The sequence below is a fragment of the Coenobita brevimanus genome, chromosome 40 (assembly GCF_032717465.1).
Source record: "Coenobita brevimanus isolate Jiangsu-jjx chromosome 40, ASM3271746v2, whole genome shotgun sequence".
Classification (NCBI taxonomy): Eukaryota; Metazoa; Arthropoda; class Malacostraca; order Decapoda; family Coenobitidae; genus Coenobita; species Coenobita brevimanus.
The window spans coordinates 7,559,338-7,585,581 of NC_136993.1; the positions used below are offsets into that span (position 1 = coordinate 7,559,338).

The 26,244-nt window shown below is 40.2% G+C and overlaps 1 protein-coding gene across 1 annotated transcript in view; it reads left to right on the forward strand.

The window, feature by feature from the left end:
* The window catches only part of LOC145397273 (putative glutamate receptor), a 48,103-nt gene that overhangs the window by 10,196 nt on the left and 11,663 nt on the right, over nt 1-26,244 (forward strand). Inside the window, exons 5-7 of the mRNA XM_080270470.1 lie at nt 12,340-12,480; nt 14,530-14,620; nt 18,512-18,812. Of these exons, the coding sequence (XP_080126596.1) occupies nt 12,340-12,480; nt 14,530-14,620; nt 18,512-18,812 (533 nt within the window). The remainder of the gene's footprint in view (nt 1-12,339; nt 12,481-14,529; nt 14,621-18,511; nt 18,813-26,244) is intronic.

The window sequence follows — 26,244 nt, forward strand, 5'->3', positions numbered from 1 at the left end:
ATTGCGTTAGAAACGCCAGCGCGATCGTTATGTGAAGTATCGGTCATTGCCTCAATGTATATTATCATATCCAGGACAACACCCGTCTTGCAATCACAGAATACATATACCTTTATGCCAAAACGATGACGTCTGGATGGAATGTACTGTCTGAAAGTAATACGACCACGGAATGACATAAGCGTCTCATCAATCGCCACCTTTTGGAAACCTCCAAAATAGCGCTTTATCTTGCCTTTGATGTTCTCCAAAAATGGGCCTTATCTTTCGGAAAATGTCTGTAGGGTCGGTGGTAGTGTTGTCCGAGAAATGAAGGAAAAGAAAGGATGATCTGGTACATGTTTAGAGTCATGTGTTTGCTGAATACATCAAGATATGTTAGCACATCAGTCGTCCAGTATTTGACAATCACAGGTTTCTTTACCAAGAGCATCAACATCGTCAGCGTCAAGAACACGTACAACGAAGGCACTGTCACGTCAGTCCAAAAAAACGTATCCTGTATATCCCTTGTCCTTTGCTGGCGATAATCTGATGGAAAAACTTGTTAGTTTCTGTTGGTGTGTATGACATCATGTACAGTACTGGTCGAAGAAAAAGTAACTCAGTATTGAACTATTAGTCGTACATAAACCAGTCACTTTTGTCGAAAGTAAAGGTCCTCGGTACGAAGTCTGTCGTCGGTGTTCAGGTGTAGGGCGGGAAGGAAGGAGATGCTGGTACCTGAAACTGCTGCCTCGGCTGCCTCTTCACCTACCAAAGGTTGCCGCATTTTCCGATTACTTTTCCAGCCAGCTATGAAGACCGAGAGGCAGACAGAGTGTTGACGGTGGGGAAAGGGAGGAGGAATTCTAGACATGTTCCTGTTGGTGGTGTTCCTGCAACGTGCTCGCCTCCTCCTCAACCTTTACAGAAAGAGATAATTGCTTCACCACCTTCCTTTTGGCTGTTGGTGAAGCAGTCTTGCGACGAGAAGGAGGTGGAGCATTGTCATCATCGTCGGAGTCACAGCCTTCCATGTAGGAGTTATGTCCCCCTCGTCTGTTTTGGTGTCTGACGATTCATCAAGGCTGCTTACATGATCATCATTTGACTGAAAATGGTCATCATTCTCCCCATCCTGGAGAAAAGTTCAGCCCTATTTTAAGGGCTTCTACACCTATAAATTATTATCTCATACGATGTAAATTTGATCCTCTCCAAGTCACTGTAGTTGCATGGTGATTTACTTCTTCAGTTGACTCATGTTGCTAAGAATTATTTTGGGTCCGAAGTGTTACTGCACAGAGGCCTCCTTGAGGAACATCACATGGGTGGAACAAAAGAGTAAATCAGTCTATGCGCTGGTATTATTTAACCCTACTGATTGACAAGTGAATTTACATAAGATGGATTAGAAATATTAAATATGGTTTAGTTTCATAAAATTCATTTGCTGGCCACTGGAACATAGAGTGTATATATATATATATATATATATATATATATATATATATATATATATATATATATATATATATATATATATATATATATATATATATATATATATTGTTACATAGCCTATGATTTCATCATCCTTTGTGTAATTCTAACGTACAGTGTGCTGCATGTTTGATCATGAGCATGTTCTGCCTCAGTCCCCCCCTTCTACCGTTATAGTAGAGTAAGTCGTCTTTTCTGTTGTTTAGAGCGGGATTGTCAACTCTTTGTCCCCATAGCTTCATTTGCACATCCTTCTTACAAGTTGTATCAAGCTCTGCCGGCCCCTATATAATGAGCTCAGTCTCTGCATCATTGCCACTTAGATCTACTCCTCATTTTATTCACATCTCTGTCCTCCCCTGTACAGTTATTTTTGTGAATGTTCAGGAAGTCTCCAAACATCTAGCAGCTGTGTGTAACTTGAGTATAACTGTTATTGCATTTTTTTCTTGTGCTGTGTAGCATAGGGTTAATTCTTAGGCCTAGTGAGTTTTTTTTTGTGATTTATGTAGGGGTTCTTTTTGTCCGTCATTTTTGATAATATTTTGTATCTGTAATAATTTATCTTGCATTAACTGAGCATTACCCAGTGTATTTTCATTTTATCAGGGCTGACTTAGATAAATTTACTCTTGCTAATTTCGCGTTAATAGAGGCTATTGCAGTTAACCATATATTTAACCTGTTTTTTGCCATTACATTATCCTTATGAGTCCTGAATGTTTTGTTGTTAGTTTGAGCATTAAACTTTAACTTGTAATTTTACCTAACTCTTTTGTTTTGAACCTGGAACTTTACGGGACAGTAGTGACTCTTAGTATTCTCACTTAATGTGTACATTATCTTTCTCTGTTCCGTAACATAAATTTGGCGACCTCTCATCAGGATATTCAGGATATTATCATAAGGATATTGCTTGATATTTTGTGACTGTGATTTATTCATGATGTCTACTATTACTACACTTGATGAAGCCAAAGATTTTTTGTCAAATTTGCAAACAGTGTGTGATGTAGAAAACAGAACAAAGAATGAACTTAAGCTTGTTGCTCAACAACTGGGAATTGCTGTTCGCTCTCATCATTCTAAAGATCAAATTGTTGACATGATTAATGAAAGCTTGTTTAATGTAACTCCTCGAAATGAGCAAACGCAGATTGAATTAGCTAAGTTACAGCTAGCCCTGCAGGAGGCTCGTGCTAAGGAGGCTGAATTTCAGGCAAAAGCTCGTATTCAAGAGGCTGAGTTTCAGGCAAATGCTAAGGAGGCTGAGTTTCAGGCTCATGCTAAGGAGGCTGAGTTTCAGGCACAAGTTGAACTTGCTAGGATTCAGGCAGACCATGAGTATTGCATGAAACAAGGTGGAACTGGATCATCTAGCTCTGATGATTTTGATGTGGCTAAAAATGTTAAACTTGTCCCTCCTTTTAATGAATCTGATTTAACAAAGTATTTTCAGTTGTTTGAGAGGGTAGCTACAGGTTTTAATTGGCCCAAGGAGTATTGGCCAGTACTCCTTCAAACTGTTCTCACCGGTAAAGCTCAAGTAACTTATGCATCTTTGCCTCAGGATCAATGTGATAATTATGATGTAGTTAAGAGCTTGATTCTTAAGGCCTATGAGCTTGTTCCTGAAGCCTATAGAGTAAAATTTAGGACAACCTATAAGCAAGATAAGCAATCCCATGTTGAGTATGCAAAAATCAAAGAAGATCTGTTAGAGCAGTGGTTAAGTTCTAAGAATGTGGATTCTGATTTTGGTAAATTTAAGCAGATGATTTTGCTGGAGGACTTCAAGAGGTGTATTTATAAAGATGTAAGCCTATATCTTGATGAGAAAAGAATAGATAATTTGTCTGATGCTGCAGTTTTAGCTGATGAATATGTTCTCACTCACAAGAGATATTCTAGAGAAAAAAGGAAAGCTGAGAGTAAGTACGTTGCCTCTACTCAGAGTACAGGTAACAGGAAAAAGAATAAAGATGATGTTTCTCAGGAAGTAAATACCAGCTTCACCTCTAGATTTCAGAAAAATAAATGTACTTATTGTAGTAAGCTTGGTCATACTACGGAGAAATGTTTCAGGAGACAGCGTGATGTGAACAAAAAGAAGTCTTTAAATATTCAGTCAATTGGTCTAGTGTCCACTCTTGAGAGTTCCCAGAATTCTTTAACTGAGTTAACTGAACCTGCTTTGAGGGGTAACTTAAATTCTCATGATGGAGCTCCTCTTTTGAGCAGTAACGTGGGTGACACTCTCAAGAGTTCATGTGCTAATTTCCTGTCTGATGGTTTTGTCAGTCCTCTGGACAGTAATGACAGGAAATCAGTTAAAATATATCGTGATACAGGTGCTTGCCAATCCCTTATGCTGACCAGTGTTCTAGGCTCTAATGTTAATTCCTCTATTGAAACTGTAATCTTACAAGTGTAGGGAATAATTACTTCTCTGTCCCTCTGTGCAGAGTGAATTTAGAGTCTGGTTTTGTTAATGGTTCCGTTATGGTTGGGTTGGTTGAGACACTCCCAATGTCAGGTGTAACTTTCTTACTTGGAAATGATATTGGTGGAAGTCAAGTGTGTCCAGCTCCTCAGTTGTCTAGTGAGCCAGTGGCTGCATCCCAGGATTGTGATGTCCCTGATGTGTTCCCTGCATGTGCTGTCACTAGGGCTAAGTCTAAAGTTACTGGTGATTTAGAGGATAATGATGATGATGATGTTATCCTAGCTGACACTTTTCTTGCTAATTTGGACCACTCACCAGATGAGGCAGTACCCCGTAGTGTTGATAATTTGTCTCGTCAAGAGTTGGTTGAGTTGCAGGTTGCTGACCCTGAGTTGAAAGGTCTAGCTAACTCTGCTTACAGTGAAGAAGAGTCAGCCGGTGCTTCTACTTGTTATTATGTAAAGTCAGGAGTACTTATGAGGAAGTGAAGACCCTCAACAGCATCAGCCGACTGTGAATGGGAGGTTGTACATCAAGTTGTCATCCCTCGTGTTTGTAGGCAGGATATCATTAGAGTGGCTCATGATTCCAGTTTGGCAGGACACCTTGGAGTGAGGAAGACTGTGGCACGCATTTTGAAACACTTCTACTGGCCAGGTATCTTCAGGGATGTTTCCTGGTATTGTAAGTCTTGTCACACCTGTCAAGTTGTGGGGAAGTGTAATCAGACCGAAAAGGTTGCACCTCTAGTTCCCATTCCTCCTTTTGAGGCGCCATTCACCCGTGTGTTGGTGGATATTGTGGGCCCTCTTCCTAAGACTTCTTCAAGATTTTCTTATGTGTTGACCCTGATTGATATGGCTACCCGTTATCCTGAAGCCATTCCACTTAGAAATATCTCAGCAAAGAACGTGGTTAAGGAAATGCTAGGGTTCTTCACAAAGTTTGGTCTGCCCAAGGAGGTACAGTCAGACCGGGGAAGTAATTTCATGTCAAACGTTTTCAAGCAGTCTCTGTAAGAGTTGGGCATCACCCAGATCACGTCTTCAGCTTACCATCCCCAGACCCAAGGAGCGTTGGAGAGATATCATCAAACACTCAAATCGATGCTCAAGAAATACTGTTTGGAACATCAGAAAGACTGGGATAAAGGTCTTCCATTCGTTGTGTTTGCCGCAAGAGAATCTCCAAATGAATCACTGGGCTTCTCACCTTTTGAACAACTGTTTGGCCATGAAGTAAGAGGACCCCTTAAGCTACTCAAGGAATGCTGGCTGTCGGAGGAAGATGACATCAACCTGCTGGAGTATGTGATGAAGTTCAAAGAACGGCTGTCCACTGCTTTACAACTGGCGCAAGAGAATTTAGGAGCTGCTCAGGAGAAGATGAAGACTTGGTATGATAAGAAGTCCAGGTTATGCCACTTTCAGCCAGGAGATCAGGTTTTGATTCTGCTACCAGTGCATGGGCAACCTCTTCAAGCCAAGTTTAGTGGTCCTTATTTCGTGGAGAAGAAACTCAGTGATGTCAACTATGTCATCGCCACACCGGATCGTAGAAAGAACAAGCAACTTTGTCACATCAACATGCTAAAGTTATATCACAGGCGGGACGAAAATAATCCAGTCTGCACTGTAGCTGTTCCACCCGAGTCTGCAAGTGAAGCTCTCCCATGCAGTATGAGCCTGAGTGATAGTTTGGGGAAGAATCCTGATATCATGAATGATCTCCAACCTAAGCTTTCTCATCTACCTCCCAAGGAAAGGCAGGAGTTTTCGGCATTACTGCAGGAGTACCCGCAAGTGTTCCGTGCCACTCCAGGAAGAACCACTGTGTTGATGCATAATGTTGATGTTGGAGACGCAAAGCCAATTAAACTGCCTCCTTACCGTGTGAACCCAGTGAAAGTTCCTCTCATCCAGAAGGAGCTTGGCTACCTGTTGGACCACAAGATGATTGAGCCCTGTCAGAGCGAGTGGAGTTCTCCTGTCACTCTGGTCCCTAAGCCAGGTGGGTCACAGCGGCTTTGCATTGACTACAGACGTGTTAATCAGATAACTAAAACAGACACTTACCCTCTCCCTCGTGTGGAAGATTGCATAGACAAGATCGGAAAGGCTAGGTACATAAGTAAGTTTGATTTGTTAAAGGGATACTGGCAAGTACCTATGACTGAACGTGCTAGGGAGATCTCATGTTTTGTAACACTAGGAAAGACTTTTGCATGTTCTGTAATGCCATATGGCATGAAGAATGCACCAGCCACATTTCAGAAGCTCATGAATGTTGTAACAGAGGGTTTGGCAGGGTGTGTTGTTTATATTGATGATGTATTAATCTTCAGTGACAACTGGAAAGATCACCTATGCCATGTCAGTAAATTTCTTGAGCATTTGGTTCAGGCTAATCTTGTAGCTAATTTATCAAAGTGTGAGTTTGGTCAAGCTAAAGTTCAGTACCTTGGGTACGTAATTGGTGATGGACATGTTGCACCACCAGGAGCTAAGGCTCAGGTTATAAGTGATCTTCCCAGACCTAAAAGTAGGAAAGAGCTACAAAGATTTTTGGGAATGGTAGGTTATTACAGGAGATTTGTTCTTAACTTTTCTATTCTTGTATCACCACTTACAGACCTACTGAAAAAGGGAGTTAAATTTGTCTGGACTGATAACTGTGAATCCTCTTTCAACAAACTTAAAGCTATCCTACTAAGTCAGCCAGTGCTCACTGCTCCAAATTTTGCTAAGCCTTTTAAGATGGCTGTTGATGCAAGTGATACAGGAGCTGGGGCTGTTTTGCTGCAAGAGGATGATCAGGGTATTGAACACCCTGTATCTTATTACAGCAAGAAGTTCACTCCACCTCAAAAGAACTACTCAACTATTGAGAAAGAGCTTTTGGCCTTGATTTTGGGTTTACAGCATTTTTCATTTTATTTGTGTTCTGGTTTTGACCCCATAGTCATTTATACCGATCATAACCCACTGAAATTCCTTAGTAAGTTTAAAGATAAAAATCAGAGATTGACAAGATGGAGTCTACTTCTTCAGGAGTATTCATTAGACATACAACATGTCAAGGGGAAAGAAAATGTCATTGTAGATTGCTTATCTAGACTTTAGACAGATTGTTTTAGAGTGATAAGAAATTTCCTTTGTAAATTTCTTTTTTCTTTGTGGGGAGGTGTTACATAGCCTATGATTTCATCATCCTTTGTGTAATTCTAACGTACAGTGTGCTGCATGTTTGATCACGAGCGTGTTCTGCCTCAGTCCCCCCCTTCTACCGTTATAGTAGAGTAAGTCGTCCTCTCTGTTGTTTAGAGCGGGATTGTCAACTCTTTGTCCCCATAGCTTCATTTGCGCGTCCTTCTTACAAGTTGTATCAAGCTCTGCCGGCCCCTATATAATGAGCTCAGTCTCTGGATCATTGCCACTTAGATCTACTCCTCATTTTATTCACATCTCTGTCCTCCCCTGTACAGTTATTTTTGTGAGTGTTCAGGAAGTCTCCAAACATCTAGCAACTGTGTGTAACTTGAGTATAACTGTTATTGCATTTTTTTCTTGTGCTGTGTAGCATAGGGTTAATTCTTAGGCCTAGTGAGTTTTTTTTTTGTGATTTATGTAGGGGTTCTTTTTGTCCGTCATTTTTGATAATATTTTGTATCTGTAATAATTTATCTTGCATTAACTGAGCATTACCCAGTGTATTTTCATTTTATCAGGGCTGACTTAGATAAATTTACTCTTGCTAATTTTGTGTTAATAGAGGCTATTGCAGTTAACCATATATTTAACCTGTTTTTTGCCATTACATTATCCTTATGAGTCCTGAATGTTTTGTTGTTAGTTTAAGCATTAAACTTTAACTTGTAATTTTACCTAACTCTTTTGTTTTGAACCTGGAACTTTACGGGACAGTAGTGACTCTTAGTATTCTCACTTAATGTGTACATTATCTTTCTCTGTTCCGTAACAATATATATATATATATATATATATATATATATATATATATATATATATATATATATATATATATATATATATATATATAATAAAGATGCATGGAGAGAGCATTATAGCCGGTTGTTGAATGAGGAGTTTGACTGGGACAGGGAAGGTTTGGAACCAGCAGATCCAGTGTTTGGCCCTTGGCCTTTGATTGAAGCTGCTACTGTGAGTGAGGCAATAGGCAGGATGCAGGTGGGGAAGGCAGCAAGTGGGTCTGGGTTGACTGCCGAAATGTTGAAGGCCTCAGGAGATATAGGGATAAGGTTAGTCACTGACCTGATAAATATGATTATGTATGAGTGTGTTGTCCCAGATGATTGGTTGAAGAGTGTAATTGTAAATGTGTATAAAGGAATGGGTGATGCCCTGGAAAGAGGAAATTTTAGAGGTATAAAGCTTTTAGTTCAGATAACGAAGGTAATGGAGAGAGTTCTAGAAGGTATGAATAGAGAATGAGTGAATATTGATGAGATGCAGTTTGGGTTTATGCCAGGCAGGGGGACCACTAATGCTATATTCATTGTTCGTCAGCTTCAGGAAAAATATATTGGGAAGAAAAGAGATCTGTATTTTGTCATTGTTGATTTGGAAAAGGCCTCTGACAGAGTCCCTAGAGAGGTGGTGAAGTGGACCATGAGAAAGCTTGGGTTGGAGGAGAGGCTGGTTAGGGTAGTTTTGGCCATGTATGTGGGTACTTGCACCCAGGTGAGAGTGAATGGACATTTGAGTGATGAGTTTTCCGTGAACGTTGGTGTGCATCAGAGGTCAGTTTTGAGTCCCACGTTGTTTATCATGGATCTTGAAGCCCTCTCACGTGACTTCAGAAACGGACTCCCGTGGGAGATGTATGCTGATGATTTGGTGTAGATTGCAGAGAACGGAAGGGAGGAGGAGGAAAGATTCAGGAAGTGGAGAGATGGTATTGGGCACAAGGGCTTAAGGGTAAGTGCAGATAAAACAAAAGTGATGATAATGCCACAAGGGCGTGGGAAGTAATTTCATCTTGTGCAACGTTTGTGATAAATGGGTGCACAAGAGATGTAGTGGTATCAAAGGTAGACTGCTAGATAATGCTGATTTTATGTGTACAGCATGTCAGGGAGAGAAGGTGAAGATTGTCAGGCGTGAAAGGATTGAACTTGCTAGTCAGTCTCTTGAGAGTGTGGAAGAGATTTGTTATTTGGGAGACATGTTGGTGCTAGAGGTGGGGCTGGAGCTAGCTCTGTGGCAAGGGCGAGAAGTGGTTAGAAGAAGTTCAGGGAGTTGTTGCCTCCTCTGACATTGAGAGGCCTCTCCCCTACGTGCTAAGGGGCCTTTGTATGCAGCATGTGTTAGGAATGTAATGCTGTATGGTAGTGAGACTTGGTCAGTAAAGGAGGAGGATATTCGCAGACTCACACGTACAGAAATGACAATGATTAGGTGGATGTGCAGTGCATCCCTGCGTGCAAGGTCCAGGGGGGCTGGGTGTACGATGGAAGAGTTGAGAGGTAGGATGGGACTGGAGTGTATTGATGTTGTGATGAGGAGAGGTAGATTGAGATGGTTTGGGCATGTGGAGAGGATGGGGGATGATAATTGGGTGCAGAAGGTGAGAAGTGTTAATATTGGGGGTGGGGTTATAAGGGGTAGACCGAGAAAGACATGGGACGAGCTCATTAAGTGTGACCTCAGGGTTAAGGGACTGAACAGAGAGGCTGCAGTAGATCGTGCAGCATGAACGGCCGCCATTAGGTGACCAAGGCCGACGCATGCAAGCATGTTGGAGCCTTGAAAGACGAAAACGAAAACTCTATCTATCTATCTATATACCTAGGCTGCTTCCCCCAAGGAAAGGGAGGTAGCCGAGACAGGACGACTCACTCTCCATTTACTCATCCATTCAAACACATTTATTCGCATCTTAGCCCCAAAGGGGAGAACGGACAGATCCTCACTGCATCACAACGCACAAGGGTCAACTGCGCAATGCAATCAGTGACATCCACAGCAGGGCCCGACAGCAGAACTGGTTTACCCCTGCCACATCATAACAGACCCATCCCCTTACCCGCACCTGACCTGACTAGCTGATCAGACCAAAAGCGGGAGAATATCCCCTCAGGGCTGCGTCATCACTTATTCATTCACAATTTCTCTCCATTTATTTCTGTCACGCACAGCCACTCTTCCTTGCTCAACAGACATCCCTCTCACATCCAGCGCTCTCTTCACACTGTCCATCCATCCTATTCGTGGTCTTCCTCTCAGTCTTACACCTCTCACATCAGATCTAGTTATCTTTTTCACCAATCGCTCATATATATATATATATATATATATATATATATATATATATATATATATATGTGTGTGTGTGTGTGTGTGTAGCGCCATAATTTTAAGTATTAATGTAAGTTATTATAAGCTTAAGTTTTGTAAGTATAGCTCATGATTTAACCGTTAAATTCTACATTTAATTCTACTCTTAGTTGGTATTCATAATCTGAACATGATTCTGCTATTGATAGTGCTAAGTAGAGTATTAATGTGAATATGATTAGTGATTATGCATAGTGAACCAGCCGATTTTCAACAAAGACGTATAACCGCAGAAATATTAATAAGAGATTGAAAATCGCGAATGTCTTCCTTTATATTCTGATCTAGAAATTTACCTGCCGAAGTTGATAGATTTCCACTTTTGAAATATGCAATGGTGATTGAGAGTTGACTGCAATAAGAATATTGAAGATTGTTATTTGTGAAGCGCGAAATTCATGTTACTGAGTCCTGTTTACAGTCACGTAGGCATGTAACCGACATGGGTAATAAAACTGTTCGATTTCCTAATTAATTTGGCTTCATTATGATTAAAGTTCCTGTACACTTATTACAAAAATTTCAACATAGTAAGTCACTTTTCTACGTATGCTGAGTGCAAACGTATCTTTTGTATCTTTGAAGATCCTAGAGAATCGATAACGTATAAAGAAATCAGTTAAAGTTTTAGCTGATTCCCAAATACTGTCTGTGATGCTTATAAAAAGGCAGGGAACAGCACCAACTGCCAGATCGCTGTCCCTCTTCTTATCGTTGCAGACGAAAATTATGGAGGGCCATGGCTCGCATCCCAAGGATCGAGCACTCTAGCCGCAGCCTAACCTTTAACACGAAATCACCCCTCTCCCTTTAGTTCATGGAATCAAAGTGAATATCGGTTGGTCCATTTGTCCATTTGATTACTGTCCATGTAATTACTGGTCCTTTTGATTATTGTGTCTAGTTTACATAAGATTCTTCAATAACAGTGTATTTAGTCTTAGAGAATATTTTTTGGAGATAATCTTTAGATTCCTTCCCGAAGAGTCCATCAGAGACCACGGGACTATATCCATGCGTATCAGTATTCTCGGAATTAATCTAGTGTGTAAAGATACATATTTCTGGAGTTATACTGTAAATCCTCATTACTGAATATTAAATTAGTTCGTGAAGATTCATATTTCTGAAAAGTGTAACAGTATTCTTTCAATATTCAGTTTGAAAAGATTCATATTTCTGTTGATAAAGATCCTCATTATATTTTGTTGGTATCATTCCCAGTTTGAAGAGTAATCTGTATCTCAGTTCTTAATACATTGTAAATCTTAAGTCATTTTGAGTTTGAATTTGTTATCCTCCAAGAAGTGGTACAGACGAGGTTGAGTGGCCAGCAAGATGTGCTAATATCTAACTATTCGCTCCCTTTCTTATAAGATCACGCTACCTCATTTCTCATAAAGCCATATATTCTCAAATAAGATCACGCTACCCTATTTCTCTATAATCTCTAAAATTCTCGGTGTTCCACACGATGTATCTATATTCTGACCATTACGCTGATGACTAATGATCACCGTCATATTGGTGGCGTATCAAAATTTTCGTTCTTATCCTGATGGGCAGCGGTGTATCCAAAAATTTTCGATATTACACTGGTGGACAGCGGCAAAAAAATCTCTGAGTATTACACTGGTTGCATCAAGCGGTGGCATTAGAGGTATCCAAATAATTCTGAGCAATATATATATATATATATAGAGAGAGAGAGAGAGAGAGAGAGAGAGAGAGAGAGATGGATAGATAGATAGATATTCAGTAACAGGATGATAACGTTAATATTTAACTCACTGTCCTACACGTCTTGATGGAACATAAGGACTGCAGTATAATTAACTGACTGACGGGCTTCTGATGAGGGGAGATTGGTTCTTTGAGGTCCTAAGGTCTTCAATAGTCTATGATGCTTATTTTGTCTGCAGATTAGTGTTTTTGAATATACAGAAGAGAAGATAAATTTGCCAGTTTAATACTGCTGATTACAGAATTTTAACCTATAACGAGTATTGGTTCATGAATTCTCTCCTCCAGATTCCTGGAGAGGCCAACGTTGGTGGTTGCTGAGGAAGAATATCTCCCTCATTCGACTGTGACGGTAACTGGAGAAGAGGTTGAGATCAAAGGACCCATGATCACACTCCTCCAGACATTAGCACAAGACATGAACTTTACGTTAGTATATTGATAGTTGCTCATTTCACATAGAAATACATATGAGAGGGAGAAGAAAATGGAAGGGGTAAATAGGAAGGATGTGTCATGCTATTGGTTCTTGGTGGGTAAAATACAGTCAGATTAGAAGATAACCTGAAAAACTAACAAATATAAACATCCGTCTTTAGTTACTGAAGATTGTTTATTATAATTCCGTCAGACAGCTATTTAAGCCAAGATGAAAATACGCAACTTCCATAAGGAATATCGAATAAACAGACACAATGGCGCACAAACATACGCCATTTAAGAGTCAACATGTTTGCTAATTTAGTCTAGCTAACCCCAGATGATAATAACCAGCTTAGACAAGATGCTCCTCCGTAAAACAGAAAGTCAGACAGACATACAGTCAGAGGCGAACCCTGCATGATTGAATCACGCTGATTGCTATTTTATTCCTGGTACTGCCGAACGATTTCATTCAGCTTAAGTGATAAAAAGCCTTTCTCATAGAGGAAGGAGTGAATGACCGGTAGACCGACTGACAGAGGGAATATAGACAATCAATCTCACAGTTGTCTAATCACATTGATATGTGTTTTACTCTGCTATCCCCAGACAGTTTTATCCAGCTAAAGTAAGACTACACTCTTCCCGTAGAAATATAATCATAATTTCTTATATTATAATCATGATTTCATTGACTCGTTTTACAGACAGGGGGATGGGATTGCAATGGGATCCCCCTTCAGTGACGTTCTAGCCAATTTATTTTTAGAACATTTAGAGGTCAATGGTTTTAATAGTGTTGTCCCTAGAGTAGAGACATGGAACAGGTAAGTAGATGAAGTTTAGTGATATCACCTCGTAGACTAGTTCTTGTCGCACTCAAGGATTGGTTGAATAGGGTAGAGGATAGTATCTAGTTTACAACAGAGTTAGAGCATGACCAGTGATTGCCATATAGGGACAAACTTTTAATTAAGGACGAGAATGTGTTAAAGTTCTTTTTTTTTTTTTTTTTAATATGATCAACAAAAACGACTTTCTGCATTTTGATTCTGCAACAAACTGAACAAAACAAGTTGTCTTCATAGGGTTTTATCTTCGAGCGCTGAGGAAGTGTTCGGAGGAGTATTTGGAAGAAGAATATGACTTTATTTAGAAAGCTTTCACTGACCTAAAATACTCTCCCTACTTCATCCTCAGAGCAAAAAGGTGGGTTTGCCAAACAATTCAGTGTCCTTTCACGTGTAATGTCTGAGACTGGAACGGAAGTGGTGAGACTTCTAACACGATTTGGGGGTTGGTTAAGCGTTGGGGAGCCTGACAAGGGGAATGTAGGGCGGGGGTTTATCGTGTGCCATGTAAAGACTTTGAACGGTCATATATAGGAAAAAGCTTTCGAGGGGTGGAAAAATGAATAAGTGAACATAAATATGACGTCAAGAGGATGATTATGAATAATGCAATTGATAAACATAATTGGGATACTGACCATAGAATTTACTGGGAGGAAGCTAAGTTCATTATATATTAAAATGATATATGTAAAAGAAGGTGTCTGGGCTCTGTTTATGTTGAGAGATTTATTAATTTTAACCTAAAGATTTGTGTGTGTGTGTGTGTGTGTGTGTGTGTGTGTGTGTGTGTGTGAAACCACTGGCATACTTGTCAATTACGGGGAAGCCTGACTAGTCCAGTTGCATTGTTTCATAAGTCTGATTGTTTTACAGTGTCATGGGTTCCTCGTCCTGGACTATTTAAGTGGCTTGTTGCTACCACTGTGTGATGTTCCTGAGGAAGCCTGCTTGGCGAAACGTCAAACAAAACGGGCCCCTTCGTCCCAGCCAATGCTTAGTATCATATTTGGATAGGTCTGTCTTACCGAAGACGTTAATGAAGACAAAAATAATCGTTCATTTCGAAACTGTCAGTTAAAGAAGAAAAAGTAACGGAGGGGTGAAGATATGTTATCGGCTTGAGGAAAATAATTTAATGTTCACAATTTCCTCCTTATAGTAACTTTTGTCATCTGTAATACATGCTATTCGTTGGTGACAGATACAAGCTAGTGCGACCACCCGACGGGGCTTGGGGAGCAAAACTACCAGACGGATCTTGGAGCGGCATGGTTGGCATGACTAAGAGAAAGGTAAGGGTGGCTAAAAGATTGCTGCTTATCATTTCATCCAGAAAATCCAGTGCAGTTTACCTCGACATCTCGAAAGTTCAGATAAATTACTCCACTACGATGATACTTTGGTCTATTTTTTTCTTTTTTAATAATAATCTCAGTACCACCAGACTGCATTTATCATCATTATATTACACTCACGCATCCAAGAAATAAATAAACGGATTATCTTACAATATTGATTTATAATTTTCTACAATAATATTATTTTCATAATAATCATATGACTATCAGCCGATATATATGAATGAGGAAACTGAAAGCACCGTAACAGTGAAGTTATGAAATATTTCCTAAATTAAATGAAATGTTAAGATGGTAGAAAGAATAAGGTCAAAAAGTTAAGTCAAACTGTAAATCGGCTGCAAGAACTGAGCTAGAGGAAATTTTACTGAATCATCATAATTCTGAGAGACTAGATTCCCCCCCCCCCCTAAAAAAAAGGCAAACTGAACTATATGTTTGTAATAAAGCAGCAAAAAAAAAAAAAATCTACAATTAAAAATGTAAATAAATCAATAATTAAAATTGCATTATTCCCTTGTAGAGAGGGAAAGGGGAAAAAGAAGTGTGTTGTAATCATAGGGGCATTTGTCCTCTAAGTGTAATAGGAAAAGTATACGGTAGGATACTTATGGACAGAGTTAGGGATATAACAGAGGAATTAGTTGCAGAAGAACAGAGAGGTTTTAGGAAGGGAAGAGGTTGTGTAGATCAGATATTCATTCCTAGCTCTTTAGTGGAAAAGTTTCTAGAGAAGGGAAAGAAGATATATGCGGCCTTCATGGATCAGGAGAAAGCATTTGACAGGGTGGATAGACAAAGATTGTGGAAACTATTAAGAATATATGGAGTAGATGTGAAGTTGCTGAATGCTGTAAAGAGTATGAATGAGGGTGCTAAGGCTGCAGTGCAGGTGGACAGTTAACTGTGTGAGTTATTCTAACTGAAGGTTGGGTTGAAACAGGGATGTGTCATGTCTCCATGGTTGTTCAATCTGTATATGGATGAGGTTATAAAAGAGATACAAGGTAGGGCAGTGGATGTTGGAGTGGTCCCAATGAGAGAGGGAAGTGTTTGGAAACTCCCTGTACTGTTGTTTGCTGAAGATACTGTGTTGTTAAGTGAAGACGAAGGGGAGCTGCAAGGCTTGGTGGGTGAGTTTGGGAGAATGTGTAAGACGGGAACCTAAAGGTGAATGTAGGGAAGAGTAAAGTTATGGTCTTCGAAAGAGGTGTAGTCAGTGAATGTACAGTACAGTGAGGTTGGATGATGAGGAAATGGAAAATGCGAGTACGTTTAAGTACTTGGGTAGTGTGATGAGTAAGGATGGAAGTTTGGAGAGTGAAGTGCTTGAAAGGGTACAACAAGGAAGAAAGGTTGCTGGTTCCTTGAAGGTGGTGATAAGAAACAGGGAAGTGAGCATGGCAGTGAAAAGTTATTATGTGACAGTATTGTGATACCAACCCTAACGTATGGAAGTGAAGCTTGGACGTTGTTGGAGGGACACAAGTCAAGATTAAGAGGCGTGGAAATGAGTTATTTAAGAGGAGCCTGTGGAATCACATGGAGAAACAGTCTGACAAATGAGGATGTGAAGGAGCGTTGTGGTGTGGATGTGGACGTGATAGGAAGCGTTAGGAGAAACACACTGAGGTGGTTTGGCTATGTGGAGAGGATGGAGAGTGAGAGACTGACGAGAGGACAGTGTATGTGAGTGAGGTGGAGGGGGAGAGAGGGAGGGGAAGGCCAAGGATGAGATCGAGGAATGGAGTGGAGAGGTATATGAGAGAGGGATGTGTGAACTAGGAGCAGGGCAGTGAAATGGCGGGGGACAGGGTGACGTAGAGGCGATTTGTTTGTGGCCACCTCGTATAAGGGATTAATGCGTCTGGCAATAGAAAGATAGATAGAGAACTGCATCGCCAGCCTTAAAGGGTGGAAAAAAAGACTGATGTCAATTGTTATTTACTAATATATACTTCCTCTGTTGCTCTTGGAAATCTGTGTAGCAGTACATTTTTCTCATGTCATGTTCAAGAGTTCATTACGGACGGCAACAGCAAAAGCATATCCAAGAAGTGCTGTCCCTTGTCATTCTTAGTCCCCTTGGCTACTGCCAAATTCTTCTTGTTTCAACGCTTCAAATTTCTGTTTCCTCCAGTTTCCTATCACTTCCGGAGGTACTCTTTTGATTCCGTCGTCTCATTCTTTACCCGCTTCGTTGATTTCAAATGCTCAAACCTCATGAGATCTTGCAGGATTGCAATGCGTGTTCTTTTTGCTTTCATACCCTATAATTCATTCATTCATTCATTCATTGCCAGACGCCATGTATCCCAAATGGGGTGGCCAAGGGCTTAGAGTTAATTGTTTTACAGGGAGGGGCACTAATCCTCCACCAACCCCACTTGACACGTAGGAAGAGAATGGAGGATGAAGGTTTTTTGAGCTCGGTACACCTGTATTAGACTGCCAGGCCGCTCCACCTTACTTCATTTCACCTCCAACCCTATAATTAAATACTCATATATCGTAACTAAGCAGATTAACCATGCTTCCCCTTTGCTACATCATACAAAATGACACACTTAAAGATTGTCAAACTCCAAATTAGTGCAAAAAAAATGATCATTTAATAATAGATGGCTACAAGTTTTTGGTGGAACAAGACAAGATTATTGTTCATCCCATGCCCCATCCATCCACCCTCCGCAACTCATAAAAGTTAAAGTGTATATACTGTATTTTCATACCAAGTTTAATGTATCCACTGACTTCACTTAAAGAATGTATTATTTGTTGACATGATTTATGTGCAATATAGAAAGGTATTGGGCACTTGCAGTCTATGGTGGTCGGTTGGGCGAGGTCCTTCACTTTTTGTACATATTACGTAAATATATTATATCATCTTGTTTAAGTTATTCTAATTTGGGCCGACAGCTGACGTATATGGAAATGTTCCTGACTCGTCTGGTTCCCTTTCATATATTGATGTCCCCTCTATTAGGTTGTGCCTCCACTGACAGTCAGCAGGTGATGAGTGCAGGTATGTAATGTAGAAAGGCATATATCTGCAGTTGATGGTGTTCTCTTGGTCGAGGCTTTTTTTACCATTAGTGTAGGTCTAGTTATTGTCTCTTAGGATTTAGTATAGGTTAGCGATTTGTCTGATGGGTGATTAGTTTTAGGGTCTTTAGATTAGGTATTTTGTTCATACATAATGTAAGGTCAAAATAAAAAAAATATATAAATACAAATACAAAAAAAAATATATATATATTATTTATATATGTACGTGTGCATGAAAATGTGTATGTTCATATATATATATATATATATATATATATATATATATATATATATATATATATATATATATATATATATATATATATATATATATATATATATATTGCCTTAATGACCAGGGACTCCGACCCCAATGGTCGATATGAAAAAAAAAGACATGATTTGTTTTTTTGCTCATCTACTAAAGAAATTGTTACTGGAAAATCATCATGTAGCCCATTAGATTAGATCGTACTTGATATTTTTACCACTATCTGATCAATTTAATCTTCCTACTGGCTCTCTGTAGCAAATTTTCAGCAATGATTTAAGAATCCCGTTGCAAGAAAGAATGGCAACACGAATTATGCGCACACACACACACACACACACACACATATATATATATATATATATATATATATATATATATATATATATATATATATATATATATATATATATATATATATGTGTGTGTGTGTGTGTGTGTGTGTGTGTGTGTGTGTGTGTGTGTGTGTGTAATGTATACTGCTAACTTATTTTTTTGTACAGGAAATAGACTTTGGTCTAGGACCGTTCGGAGTAACTCTGGTTCGAGCTGAAGCAATTGATTACACAAGGCCTCTGATATTTGACTACGCCAGGATCTTGGGAGGACGAGGAAGCCCAGAGATTGATCCCTGGGGCTTCCTTCTGCCATTAGGGCCTTTGGTGTGGGGAGCCATGTTTGCAGGCTTCCTAGTACTGTTGCTTATGTGGCGCCTGCTCATAGCCTGCGTATCTAACACTGTCTCCAGCGCACACACCTGCACAGATATATTCTTCCTACTCTTAAAAGTTCTTTTACAACAAGGTAAGACCATGTTTACAGCACTGACTTACAAAAGCTGTATCATATTGGATTTCCAGGCAAACAAGTATCGCTCAGACAATGCAACAACAGCGCCCATAAACTGCCACGATTGAAGAATGTTTTGATCTTCTCCTGTGACTTTGACATTCGACAGATTATCCTTGGAACTGAATTACATAATTCGTGCCCAGCTCTCACCCTCCTACCGACTTTGGTTCATATCAGTTCAAAACTGAATTAGCTTGTTTCCCCAGCAATGTTTGACATTTCACTGTGTCCTTAACCTTTGACTATTCCCAATATCATACCTCTGTCCTTCTTTCAATCTGAGCTCTTGCAAAAAAAAAAAAAAAAAAAAAAAAAAAAAAAAAAAAAAAACTGGAGTTTCCATGGGGTTAACCATATATCAAAAAGTCAAAGCTCTTTTAGATATAATGATAAAACACAAATAGGATACACGGGTCAAAGTATGACCTAGCTCTGTAGTCTTGGCATTTGATTGTCCTCAGAACTGAATCCCATCGTTCTTGTCTTCTTGTTACGCACTCCATCAACTTTGGCACAAGACCTTGGCTTTTGACAGTTTCACGTGACCTTGAACTTTGACTGATTGTTCTCAAAATAGGGCCTTTTTATTCTTGCCTTATCCTTAAGCTATTCACAAAAGTGGTCAACATCGAATAAACACTAGATGGTGCTTGAAGCCCTCTCAGGTGACTTCAGAGACCTATTCGTGTGGGAGATGCTGTAGGCTATAATGATGATTTGGTGTTGATTGCAGAATATGAAAGGGGGACGGAGGAAAGATTTAGGAAGTGAAAAGATGGTATGTGACACAAAGGACTGAGAGGAAATGCAGATAAAACAAAGGTGGTGGTATCTAGAGGTATAGTGGCGATACTGTCAAAGATGAGAATGAGTGATCACATGCTGTTCGCAAGGGCTTCTAAAGTACCCCCGTCTTGTGTAGTGTTTGTGATAAATGGATGCATAGGAGATATAATGGTACTAGAGGTAGATCGTGAGAAAATGCTGATTTCATGTATGCGGTGTGTATGTGAGAGCATGTGGAGATTTTCAGGCGCAAAAAAGATTGATCTTGCTGGTAAGTCTCTTGAGTGTGTGGAAGAGTTTGTTACTTGGGAGACATGTTCTGTGCTGGAGATGGTGCTGGAGGTACTTCTATGGCTAGAGTGAGGAGTGGTTGGAAAAAGTTCAGGGAGCTGTTGCCCCTCTTGTCATTGTGAGGGGTCTCCCTCCATACTATGGGATCTTTGTTTGCGGCATATTTTAAAAGTGTAATGCTGTTTGGTAGTGAGACCTGGGCAATAAGGGAGGAGGATATTAGTAGGCTCCAACGTACAGAAATGACAATGATTAGGTGGATGTGCGGTGTGTCCTTGAATGAAAGACCTAAGGGGGCTAGGTCTACTATGGAAGAGTTGAGAGGAAGGATGGGACAGGGGTGTATTGGTGTTGTGATGAGGAGGGATAGACTGAGATGGTTTGAGCATGGGGAGAGATTAGGGGATGACAGTTGGGTGCCGAGAGTGAGAAGTGTGAACGTTGGGATGGGGTTGCGAGATGCAGACCGAAAACGACCTGGTACGAGGCCATAGAGTGTGACGTCATAGATAAGCGACTGAACAGGGAGGCTGCCAGAGATGGAGCAGCATGGACAGCCGTCATTAGGTGATCAAGGCCGATGCATGCAAACATATTGGAGCTTTTATGAACGAAACGAAATGATTTAGGTGATATTGCTTTTGACCTTAACTTTTGACCTATTATTTTAGTTGTAATAGTTTTACTTCTTGGCTGATCTGCTATCCTTCCACTAATTTTGCTTAAAACTGATAAATATTATTCAGGTTATTTTGTTAAAATCCGTTCAAACGGATCGAACGTTGACTTGCTCTATGACCTTGACCTATGGCTGATTATTGTCAAAACTGAATCACTTGATTCTTGTCTTTCAAACAACTACTCTCCCAGGTTTGTTCACAAGTGGTTAACCAGTGGTCTGCGGCACTGGGATTGCAAAACAGGATCTACTGGGAAGCAGTATGTTAAATTTAACCTTTGCAAAATGACATTAAATGTATTTCATCAACTTGGAAATGGTATTGCACTCTAAGCCAACAAACATCAATGCTCGATGTATCATAGTTAAAATGTAAATGAAGTCAGAAACATCCCAGTTGGTGGTATAGCAATAATTTAATGAGCAGGATGCACTCCTGTCAAGGCCTCGGTGAGTTGCTAGTTAGTCCACTAACCCATAAGTTGAACCTAAGCGTGATGTGCTACTTTCCATAATTTATATCATCTTTATATCTCCTCTCATAGTCACTGTTGGCCTTGCATTTGATTTTATTATCAAAAGCCAGTTTCTCGAGACAGGTTTGAACTTGATAAATGGATCAGGAAGTGTATGAATTTCGTTCATGATAGAAAATATTCCTTCGTTTTGTTGCTTAACCTAGGGAGTGGAGAATAAAAATGACGGCAAGCCTAACATCCCACAAAAACTGTGACGTTGCTCCTACAAGAAACTTCGTGGTGTGTTGTTTAAATTTTCATATATATATTGTAGGTGGTGTGCCCCTTGAAATGACTCATATGGCATAAGCATAACACCACGGATAAAAACCATTTAGGATGAGTTTGTTAGGTCAGGATTTGATCCAGCCCTGTGACCTTGACTTTTGACCAGTTGTGGTAAAACACAACAGGTTAACTCACTGGCTGGCCCTCCACCCTCACACCAAGTTTTGTTCAAGCTGGATAAAAAGTTTCGTTAAAACACACACACACACGCACACACACACACACACACACACACACACACACACACACACACACACACGCTGAGAGAGAGAGAGAGAGAGAGAGTGAGAGAGAGAGAGAGAGAGAGAGAGAGAGATTAACAGGAACAAATATCAGAACTGAGTGTGTTTGTGTGTGTGTGTGTGTGTGTGTGTGTGTGTGTGTGAGAGAGAGAGAGAGAGAGAGAGAGAGAGAGAGAGATTAACAGGAACAAATATCAGAACTGAGTGTGTGTGTGTGTGTGTGTGTGTGTGTGTGTGTGTGTGTGTGTGTGTGTGTGTGTGTGTGTGTGTGTGTGTGTGTGTGTGTGTGTGTGAGAGAGAGAGAGAGAGAGATTAACAGGAACAAATATCAAAACTGAGTGTGTGTGTGTGTGTGTGTGTGTGTGTGTGTGTGTGTGTGTGTGTGTGTGTGTGTGTGTGTGTGTGTGTGTGTGTGTGTGTGTGTGAGAGAGACTCAAAATTTATCCGATACTGACAAAACGTGGTGGAGGTTTGAGGGTCAGGTAATGAAGTTAATTTATTTTTTCTATAACAACTGATCAAAGGTGAAGGTCATGGGTCTTTCAAGTGTTAATGTAGCAAAATCATCTTATCCAATTTCCAGTCATTTTGACCAGACTAGCGGAATGACTGAGGGTAAGGCAAAAAAATAGTGATTCAGATATGAGAACATTCAATTAGGGGTCAAGACAACAATGCAAGATCACATTTCAACCTGTTTCTATGCGTGTCAGCAAAGTGACTCGGTTTTGATTAGATTATAGCCTGATTAGGTGTAATTGTTGAGGTCCAGCCACAGAGTATGCTTAGTTTCTTTCATGAACATTTTATCTTTCAATCATCGTATTAACTTAGGCTCATTGTCACCCCCCCATAACAATGGTTCGGGGTGAGAGTCCGAAAGGAACATCACAATATGTGGTAGTCTCACATCTTTAGAGCCACAGTGGCAGGTAGCTGCGAGACTTCGCTCTCAGAGGTGTTGAATCTACCTGACTGAGTGTTGCAAACTGTCATTGTACTAATAGATCAGGAATGAAGGTCACATGGAAAGATCAACTTAAATAATTTTTATCCGATTTAAGCCAAACTTTGTGGATAGGTTGAGGATGATGCAAGAATGAAAGCACTATTTTGCGAATACCAGGTCAAAGGTCAAGGTCACAGGGATAGGTCATAGGCTAGGGTCAAAGATTAAGTTAAATGAAGGAAGGAAGGAAGGAATTTGAGTGTAAAGTGGAGGGACTGTAAGAAAATGTTCTGGAGAGAAGTGAAAAGAGTAAGACAGGGTGGAAGTGAAGTTAGCAGGGGAGTGAAAGATAAACATGGTAGATTACTAGTGGAGAAGGGAGAAAAAGTGAGCAGATGGAGAGAACACTTTAAGGAATTGTTGAACGTAGAGGATGGAAGTAATGCGAGTATAAGTGGCTGGGGAATGGCTGGGAGAAGGAGGGAGGTGAGAAGACAGGTAGAAATCAGTAGGATAGAGGTTGTGGAAGCAATGAAGAAAGTTAAATCGGGGAAAGCCCCAGGAATTGATGGAGTGTGTGGTGAGATGCTGAAGCATGGGGGAGAGATAGTAGTAGAATGGATGTGGAAGATGTGCAGATTGGCCTGGGAGGAAGGTAGAGTCCCGGAGGATTGGAAGTCAGGTATAATTATTCCCTTGTACAAAGGAAAAGGGGAAAAAGAAGTGTGTGGTAATCATAGGGGCATTTGTCTTCTTAGTATAATAGGAAAAGTGTATGGTAGGATACTTATAGACAGAGTTAGAGAAAGAACAGAGAAATTAGTTGGAGAAGAACAGGGAGGCTTTAGGAAGGGAAGAGGTTGTGTAGATCAGATATTCATTCTTAGATCTTTAGTGGAAAAGTTTCTAGAGAAGGGAAAGAAGTTGTATGCGGCTTTCATGGATTTGGAGAAAGCATATGACAGGGTGGATAGACAAGGATTGTGGAAAGTGTTAAGAATATATGGAGTAGATGGGAAGTTGTTGAATGCTGTGAAGAGTATGTATGATGGTGCTAAGGCTGCAGTGCGTGTGGATGGTGAACTAAGTGAATTTTTCTCTTTGAAAGTTGGGTTGAAACAGGGATGTGTCATGTCTCCATGGTTGTTCAATCTGTACATGGATGGGGTAATAAAAGAGGTACAAGGTAGGGTAGTGGATGTTGGAGTGGCCCTGGTGAGAGAGGATAGTGTTTGGAAACTCCCTGTACTGTTGTTTGCAGATGATACTGTGTTGTTGAGTGAAGATGAAGGGGAGCTGCAAGGCTTGGTGGATGAGTTTGAGAGAGTGTGTAAGAAACGGAACCTAAAGGTGAATGTAGGGAAGAGTAAAGTGATGGTCTTTGAGAGAGGTGAAGTCAGTGAATGTATAGCGAGGTTGGATGGTGAGGAATTGGAAAATGTGAGTACGTTTAAGTATTTGGGTAGTGTGATGAGTAAGGATGGAGGTTTGGAGGGTGAAGTGCTTGAAAGGGTACAGCAGGGAAGAAAGGTTGCTGGTTCCTTGAAAGCAGTGATAAGAAACAGGGAAGTGAGCATGGAAGTAAAAAAGTTACTACATGACAGTATTGTGATACCAACTCTAACGTACGGAAGTGAAGCTTGGACGTTGTTGGAAGGACACAAGTCAAGAGTGAGAGCAGTGGAAATGAGTTATTTAAGAGGAGCTTGTGGAGTCACGTGGAGAGACAGGCTGACGAATGAGGATATAAAGGAGCGTTGTGGTGTTGATGTGGATGTGATAGGAAGCGTTGTGAGGAACACACTGAGGTGGTTTGGCCATGTGGAGAGGATGGAGGGTGAAAGACTGACGAAGAGAGTGTATGTGAGTGAGGTGGAGGGTGGAAGAGGGAGGGGGAGACCGAGGATGAGATGGAGGGATGGGGTGGAGAGGTATATGAGAGAGGGGGGTGTGAGTTGGGAGCAGGGTAGTGAAATGGCGGGGGACAGGGCGACTTGGAGGCGATTTGTTTGTGGCCACCCCAAACGGGATTGAGGCGTCTGGCAATAGATAGATAGATAGATAGAAATAACTGTGATGTGATTTGAGCCAAAGTTGGCAGAAGTGTGTAGGGTCAGGTATTAAGAAAGAGCTTCCATTTTGGGTTAATCTGTAAAAAAAAGAAAAAAAAGAAAAAGGAAAAAAAAAAAAAGACAAGGACATAGGACATGGTAAATTTTCGACCCTTGGGTCAGTATGTGAACAAAATAAGTACCTGAATCTTTATTTTGACGTGAATCAAACTTGGAAAACAAGTTCCAGATCATCCACGAGGTTGACCTACACTTTTTGGGAAAAGCAGGTCGTTGGTCAAGGTTACATCGAAAGGTAAACTTAAATTTTTCATTTGACGCTTGCTAAACTTTGTGGGAGGGTTTAGATTCATACATGGATAAGGATATTATATTTTTAGAACAATTAGCTAGATGATAAGGTCACAAAGAGAGGCCAAATCTGTAGGTCACTAAGAAATAAAAAGGGTTCTTAGATTATTTGAACGACTATTTGTGAAAATCTTACGCAAGACTGAAGTAATACGATTTTGAGAGTAATATGTTGAAGGTGGTGGTCATAGGGCAAAGTCTAACATTCAACCGTTAATACCGTTTGTGTGTACGGGTGTTGCACTATCTGGGAGCTCCATCTGGTAGCAAAGTATGAAAATACATTTTATAAAAATGTGTCATGATATTAGGATGGTAGAGTGCCAAAAATCATTGGAAAGAGATGGACGCATCCCTACACTTTTTTTTTTTTTTTTTTTTTTTAATGGCATACTTTATGAAATCCATGACTGAATAATAATTACACCATAATTATGAAAAATTTCTGGCGCATTCGCGATTATAATAATCTTTACACCATAATGGTTTTTACTGGACTAACATAACTTTAAAAATGATGTAGGGATGGCGTTAATGTCCTTTTACTGGCTCGATCTTGCCCCATTGGTTTTTGGCACACTACCATCCGTACATTGTGGTACATATTTGTAAAATATTATTTATAACTTGTTTCTCTGATATATTTGACGGCTTCGTCTTAGAAAGTAAACTTAGTTTCGGAATGTAACAAGGGAACCAAACGATAATACAAGCGGCAATATCTAACCTCTCGAAGTTTGTCTTTGCTGAACTCTTTCAGCAGCAGGGGCCATCAACTGTAACCAGGAGAGATTTTAACAAGACTGGAGTCCCTAGGACGGCTCCAGGAATCTTCCCTGGATGCTAGGCAATGATTCCCACGAATATGATGTATATTCACGAAGTTCCCTAGGTTAATAATTTTAATGCTCAACAATCTTCACGAATACCAGGTCAAATTCATACCATGGCTTCTTTTGGGTGGCATTTGTCTCTGTCAGTGATTTTTTAGGCCAAGAGTCCCGAAAGGTCTGGCAATGACTAACTTGGCTGTTGTAGTTTTTCATATGAACAAAATCGTCTGGCGACAAAGTTCAAGAACTGTGAAACAGAGCAGATTGTCTCTATAAATGACTTGAGAAATAGTGGGAGGACTGACATCAATAGTCCTTAGATTTATGATGAGGTGATTTTGGGGCCCACCAGTTCTCTTCACTCTGTCTCTGTCT